The sequence below is a fragment of the Coenobita brevimanus genome, chromosome 38 (assembly GCF_032717465.1).
Source record: "Coenobita brevimanus isolate Jiangsu-jjx chromosome 38, ASM3271746v2, whole genome shotgun sequence".
In the NCBI taxonomy this organism is placed as follows: domain Eukaryota; kingdom Metazoa; phylum Arthropoda; class Malacostraca; order Decapoda; family Coenobitidae; genus Coenobita; species Coenobita brevimanus.
In genome coordinates, this window is record NC_136991.1 from 10023374 (window position 1) to 10031027 (window position 7654).

The following is a 7654-nucleotide window of genomic DNA, read 5'->3' on the forward strand; positions in this document are numbered from 1 at the left end:
GGCTGCTTCCCCCAAGGAAAGGGAGGTATCCGAGACAGGATGACACACTCCCCATTTACTCATCCATTCAAACACATTCATTCGCATCTTAGCCCCAAAGGGGAGAATGGACTGATCCTCACTGCACCACACCGCACAAGGGTCAACTGCGCAATGCAATCAGTGACATCTGCAGCAGGGCCCAACAGCAGAGCTGGTTTACCCCTGCCACATCATAACAGACTCATCCCCTTACCTTTTTTCTATAAAATTACATATTCTCTCTCTCTCTCTCTCTCTCTCTCTCTCTACTTTCCCTCAGAAATTGATGAAGCTTCTGTTTCAAGAAACGCTAGAATTGGAGTATTACCTGAACCAGTTTCACAAAGCACTAAGCGAAGGCAAAGGTATTACAACTTTTGGATTTTTGTTTCACTGGATTTAAAATGCGTTAAGAGTAAACAGCATGTAAGAGAAGTAGCTTTCATTTGACTTGGATATTTTCTTTCACAAAATTATAGTTTTATTTTATCTGAGATAGACAAGAGTAGAGTCATTTAATTTCATTATAAGGAGATTGTTTGTTCCTTGTTTCATTAAAAGGAGATTGTTTAGGTAAAAATAAATCCAATAAATCATGTCAGCACAGATGAAAATTTGATTCTTAATTTTCCTATTGTATTTAATTCTTTAATTGAGCCCCAGAGGCAAGTGGCCAAATCATCCCACATGGTGGCCGAACCATCCAACGCCAGTGGCCGAATCATCCACACCAAGAGGGATGGTTCGGCCATTTTGGAGACCTTAAGAGTTTGGATTACTGCCAAGAAATGAAGTAAGTTTAAGAACTGACAATAGCACACAAAAGAGCCAAAAGATGTGGCTTCCTCTTGGAATAAGCAGATTTTAAGAATTTCTTAAACTTTATTTATTATGATTTTTTTCTCGAAAAAGTGGCCGAATCATCACCGCCCTCCCCTAACTTAGCTAATTCAATCTGCGTTTGCTCATTTGGAGGAGTTACATTAAACAAGCTTTCATTAATCATGTCAACAATTTGATCTTTAGAATGATGAGAGTGAACTGCAATTCCCAATTGTTGAGCAACAAGCTTAAGTTCATTCTTTGTTCTGTTTTCTATATCACAAACTGTTTGCACATTTGACAAAAAATCTTTGGCTTCATCAAGTGTAGAAATAGTAGCCATCATGAATATATCACAGTCACAAAATATCAAACAATATCCTTATGATAATATCCTGAATATCCTGATATGAGGTCGCCAAATTTATGTTACGGAACAGAGAAAGATAATGTACACTTTAAGTGAGAATACGAAGAGTCACTACTGTCCCGTAAAGTTCCAGGTTCAAAACAAAAGAGTTAGTAAAATTACAAGTTAAAGTTTAATGCTTAAATTAACAACAAAACATTCAGGACTCATAAGGATAATGTAATGGCAAAAACAGGTTAAATATATGGTTAACTGCAATAGCCTCTATTAACACGAAATTAGCAAGAATAAATTTATCTAAGTCAGCCCTGATAAAATGAGATACCAGATAATACTCAGTGAATGCCAGAAAAATTATTACAGATACAAACTATTATCAAAAATGACTGACATAAAGAACCCCACACGAATTACAAAAACTTCACTAGGCCTACAAATTAAACTTATGCTATACAGTACAAGAAAAATGCAACAACAGTTATACTCAAATTACACACAGCTGCTAGATGGTTGGAGATTTCTTGAGCACTCACAATAATAATATCTGTACAGGGGAGGACAGAGATGTGAACAAAATGAGGAGCAGATCTAAGTGGCAATGATGCAGAGACTGAGCTCATTATATAGGGGCTGGCAGAGCTTGATACAACTTGTAAGAGGGACGCGCAAATGAAGCCATGGGGACAGAGAGCTGAAAATCCCGCAAAGTATAACAGAGAGAACGACTTACTCTACTATAACGGTAGAAGGGGGGACTGAGGCAGAACACGCTCGTGATCAAACATGCAGCAACTGTGCGTTAAAATTACACAAAGGATGATGAAATCATAGGCTATGTAACAATATATATATATATATATATATATATATATATATATGTATATATATATATATAGATAGATAGATAGATATATATATATATATATATATAGATAGATAGATAGATAGATAGACAGATATAGATAGATAGATAGATAGACAGATATAGATAGATAGATAGATAGACAGATATAGATAGATAGATAGATAGATAGATAGATAGATAGATAGATATAGTCATAGCACAAAATGTAATAGTTATATGCATTAATATAATCATAGCACAATATGTAACACTATCACAATATGTAATAAACAAGCCCATCAGGAAAAGAAACATAAATATCCCCTGGCTCGAACTACCAAGAATGTCAAAAACAGGATGTAACGCACAAAAGCAAGTTAGCCACATGACGGAGGTGTGCTGCACACTATATACACACACCTACACACACACTTCAGCCAGCTGGATACCAGGCAGTAATATATACCCAGAAATCAGGTATAGGAGTCACAAGGAGGTTGGGGAGATCAGGAGATAAACAAGTCCATCAGGTCGACGGACGCAGTGCTTGCTGCTGAGGGTTGGTGCCCAGGTGGCACGTTGGATTCTCATGGTGGGAGGCATGTGTTCCTGCAGGGGATCGAGTTGAATGCAGGACAATGAGGAGGCGGCAGTGGTTTTATGCCGGGGTAAAGTGCCGTTGTATTCCCTTGGGATAGGGGTGGGTGAGATTTGGGCTTGATGTAGCATGAGTGTGAGAACGGTTGTGTTGGAAGTGTGAATGGAGGGGTAGGTTTGGTCAGTGGGTGGAGGTGAAGTGAGTGGGGTGGGGGAGGGGGTGGTGGTGGTGTATCTTGCAGGAGGGAATGAAAGGCGGCCAGAGCGAGTGATGGTGGTTTTCAGGGTGGGCGTGGGTGGTGAGGTGGGCATGAGATCACGTGGTACTCTGGGTGTGGGTGGTGTGGGGTCTGAGTGGGAGGGCTGCCATGGAGGTGTTCGTGGTGGGTGGCTGTGGGTGGGGTTGGTGGGCGTGGATGGTTTGGTGGCCGAAGGAGGGGAGGGTGGCATATGGGCGTGTGAGGGAGTCTTGGTTCCAGGAGGTGGTGGCTGGGTGGTTGGTGGTGACGTTGGGTGTGGGAGGTGAGGGGGGTGGTGGCAGAGGGGTGAGTGATGGGTTGGTAATTTGCGACGTCGGTGAGGTGGTAGGGGAGGTGATATGCAGCCTGACCGGTGGGGAAGTTGAGAGTGAGGGAGAGGGGGAGGAAGGGAGGGAGGCCAAGGGCGAGATGTGATTGTAGGAATCAGAAGGAGTGTCGGGGATGGCGGCTGGGGGTGGGGCAGGGCCAGGGAAATGCAGGGCAGGGGCAGGGGAAGTGGTGGGCCGGAAGGGGCGCACGTGGCGGTTCCTGTAGGTGCGAGGAGTCTCGTTGTAATCCACGGTGACTTGGTAGGGTTAGGGACGTGGGTGATGGTGTACGGGCCTGTGAAATGGGGGGAGAGTTTATGTGGAATGGGGAGTTTGGTATCATCACAGAGTCGCCCGGCTTGTAGAGGCTGTGGGCGGTATCAGGTTGGAGGTCAAGGTTGTTCTTCAAGTGGTGGAGTTTCCTCTTGAGGTGGTGGAGAGTATCGGATGTGGGGGACGTGGAGGGCGGCTGCAGGTGTTGGCGTAGGGGTAGGAGCAAGGGCACCTCTCCGAACACACGTTCCTGGGGGGATATACCATCCTCCCAAGGGCAGGAGTTCATTCCCCACTGAACAATTTTAACGCATGTGGGCCAATCCTCATTTTTGGTTTCCTCGATCTGGGTGTAGACTTGGTTCATGAGGGTTCGGTAGCTGTGTTCTCAGACGGCGTTTCCCTGTGGCCAGTAGGGGGAAGAGTGGGAGATGTTGTACCCAAATAATTTTGATAGTTCTTGCCATATATGGCCGGTGAATTCTGGGGCATTGTTGGAATGCAGGGATTGGGGAATTCCAAAGTAGGGGAAGACATGATGGACCAGGGCATTGGCTACAGCGACAGCATGGTGTTCTTTGGCAGGACATGCGATGATAAATTTGGAGTATGTGTCTATGAAGGTAATGATGTACCGGTAGCCTAACTTGGGTGGTAAGGGCCCTACGACGTCTACAGAGAGCAACTACCAGGGTTTGTGGGCAGTAATGTGTCCTGAAGGACTGGCAGTGTGGGTGGTGTCCTTGCCTAGTGCACAGGCTCTGCAGGACTGGATAATCTTCTTGGCAAGGCTGGAGGGGCTTGGGGTCCAGTATGTGTCATTGAATACCTGGAGGAGTTTTTTCATACCCAGGTGGATCCCGTTATCCGAGTGGAGGTGTCTCATGGTGTACAGGACAGTGTCGGGGGCGAGGATGGTGTGTCCTGATGGGGTGAATAGATGGTCGCCATAACGATGGAGTTTGTTGAATAGGTGGGGAGGGATGTAAGGGAGTTGATCCTTGCCATGCCATCGTTGAAAGAGCTCTGCTTCTTGTTGTATTGCGTGGATGGGGAACTAGGAGAGGCTGTCGGCGTTGGTGTGGAGTTTGCCGGCGCGGATATTTCGTAATTGAATTCTTCCAGGGTCTCTCGCCATCTGATCAGCTGTGCATTGTGCATATCTGACTGCCGGAGCCATTGGAGTGACTGGTGGTCTGTGATGATTGTCACCTGCGTCCCCGATAGGTAAGCCCAGAAGTGTTCGAGGGCCCATATGACGTCTAGGCACTCCCACTTAGTTGCAGCATAATTCCATTTGGCCTGATTAAGAGTGCGGCTGGCGGAGCCAATGATGTGTTCTCGTCCCTCCTGAACTTGGGCGAGGACAGTGGCTATTGCTACAAGGGGAATGTCAGTGTATAACTGAAAGGGTAGGGAGTAGTTGGGGGAGGCGACAATTGGGGCAGTGATGAGTTTGTTATTGAGCTCCTGAAAAGCAGTCCGTCTCTCATCAGTCCAGGTAAAGGGTTTTCCCTTCCAAGTCAGGTCGTGGAGGGGCTTGGCGATGTTAGCGAACTCCTTTACAAATTGTCAGTAGTAGGAGCTAAGGCCCAGAAATGCTCGGACCTCATGGACGTCTCGTGGTAGGGGAATATCTGTGATGGCGCACGGTTTATCTGGGTCGGGGGCTATTCCGTCTCCAGAGATGACATGTCCCAGAAAAGAGACAGTTCTAGTGGTCAGGAAACACTTGGGGGGCTGGAGCTTGAGGCTGGCTTGGCGAATCCGTTGGAAGACTTTCCTGAGGCATTGGAGGTGATCATCCCATGTTTTACTGAAAACAATGACATCATCCAGGTATGCCAGACAGATTTCCCAGGTAAGGCTGCTAAGGACAGACTTCATCAGCCAAGAGAAGGTGGCAGGGGCGTTGCAAGGGCCGAATGGCAGGACGTTGAACTCATAATGTTTCCCATTACTGGTGGAGAAGGCAGTCCTTCCTCTATCCTCGGGTTGCACGGGGACCTGCCAATACCCCAACTGGAGAACTAAGGTAGAAAACCAGGAGGTGCTGTATAGGGTGTTGAGGGAGTCGTCAATCCTGGGGAGAGGGGTGACATCCTTGAAAGTTACGTCGTTGAGGTGGAGGTAATCCACGCAGAAACGCATGGTGCCGTCCTTTTTCTTGACAAGGACAACGTGGGAGGACCACAGGCTGGTCGAGGGTGAAACCACACCGGCATCGAGCATTTCCTGGACCTGCTGGTCTTCCTCTGCTTGTTGTTTCGGGTTCTTCCGCCCGGATGGTTGGTGGATTGGTGGTCCTGTAGTGTGAATTTCATGCGCCAGGTAGGTGATGTGGCCAATATCTGAGGGGCCTGATGCAAAGAGGTCCTGAAAGTCCAGGAGAAGATGGTGAAGGGTGTCCAATTGGTGAGGGGAGAGGTGGTCGGGGATGGAGGGCAAGGCTCTGCTTCTCCATTTCTCCCACCACGAGCCCCTTTGGTAGCGTGAGGGGGAACATGGAGATGTTTGCAACTCAGACTGCTGCACCATGTGGGGAAAGGAAGGTGGGGGACAGGAGATAGGCCGAGAGTGTTCCGGGTGGTAAGTTGGGAGAGAATAGGTCAGATGTTCCCGTAGGCCTGTTCAATGGCAGCCATGCTTCATGTTGGGGGGGAATTGTTATGGTGGTGGTGGTAACAGGGAGGGAGAAGATTTTTCAATCTGTGGTTGAAGTGTAGCGACGATTCCGGGCAGTCTATGGACAGCATTATGCACTAGATAAGAACACCATTATCGCCACCCACCAAAAATTTAAGGAGACCGGATCCGTTAACGACAAACCCCGATCAGGAAGACCTCAAAATGGACAGAGTGAGAAGAATGTCGAAACTGTCCATGAGGCTTTTGCTCAGAGTCAAGGAAAGTCCATTCAGCAAGCATCTGCGGAACTGAACATCAGCATGACATCTATCCAACGGATTTTGTGGCATGAGCTCAAGCTGTATCCGTAGAAGATCCAGGTGGTTCGGAAGCTGGAACCTTGAGACTACGATTGACGGGTGATGTGTGAGACACTGCTGCATCACTACAAAAGAGACCCATCAATCCTGGAGCACATGTGGTTCAGTGACGAAGCTCTCTTCCACCTTTCTGGTGGCATCAATCAGCACAACACCCTCATCTGGGGAACTCACAATCCTGTGAAAACCGTGAATATGAAAGGGACATACCAAAATGAATTGCTGGTGTTCCATTTCCTCAGCTGGGCTGATTGATCCGTTCTTCTTCCAGGATAAAGATGGAAATTCCTTGAACATCAATGGAGATAATTACCTTTGTATGCTTCAGGAGTTCTGCATCCCACAGCTGTGAGCTGTAGCCGACATGCAAGAAGTCATTTTCCAGCAAGACGGTGTCCCTGCTCATTACTCACGTGAGGTTCGCTCATTTCTGAATAAGCAGTTCCCAGATCGGTGGATTGGTCGCCGTGGTCCCATTGAATGGTCTGCTCGCTTGCCGGATCTTACACTATGTAACTTCTTTTTGTGGGGCTACATTCAGAGCAAAGTGTATGCCACCAAGCCGCGAAACCTCCCCACACTAGAAGAACAGATCAGGAATACGTGTGCTTCTGTTATTCCCAAAATGCTGTCCAACGTCAGCCAAGAGTGTGTTAAATGATGGCTCGCTTCTTTAAAAAAAGGCGGTGCCCACGCTGAGGTGTACCAGTGACTTTCTAGTAGGCTTATGAAGCCAAGTTTGATCCCACCAAAATTTTCGTGAATTGTAGACTCAGCAACCAAATTGTCATTTAGTTCCTCTTGTAACTGAATTTTTGATAAATTTTATAAAATAATGAGGGACTTTCGAAACACCCAGTATTTACCTATCATTTATATTTCATATCTGAGTATTTTCCCCTACACAGCTATACTAAAAGACAATATACACTTTACACTGATATATAGCATGTGTTTATATTTTACATTTTAGTATTGTGAGCAATCAAGAGAACTCTAAAATGTGATTATTAATCAATGCTATCTAGTGAGCAATGTCATTACGTTTAAAAAACCGCCATGCTTAGTGCCAAAAGAACCCGCTTTAGCATTATCTAATATCCCTGTACAAGTATTAGTAGAAAACCACTGCAAAGAAACAAATAATCCTA

General features: G+C 46.2%; 1 protein-coding gene across 1 annotated transcript; it reads right to left on the minus strand.

Moving 5' to 3' along the window:
• Window positions 1-4377: 4377 nt before the first annotated feature.
• LOC145396503 (uncharacterized) lies at window positions 4378-6033 on the minus strand. The gene is made up of 2 exons (XM_080269872.1): window positions 5457-6033; window positions 4378-4874 (listed from the first exon to the last, which is right to left on the minus strand). The coding sequence occupies exons 1-2, from the start codon at window positions 6031-6033 to the stop codon at window positions 4378-4380; spliced, it is 1074 nt and encodes a 357-aa protein (XP_080125998.1).
• Window positions 6034-7654: the final 1621 nt, after the last annotated feature.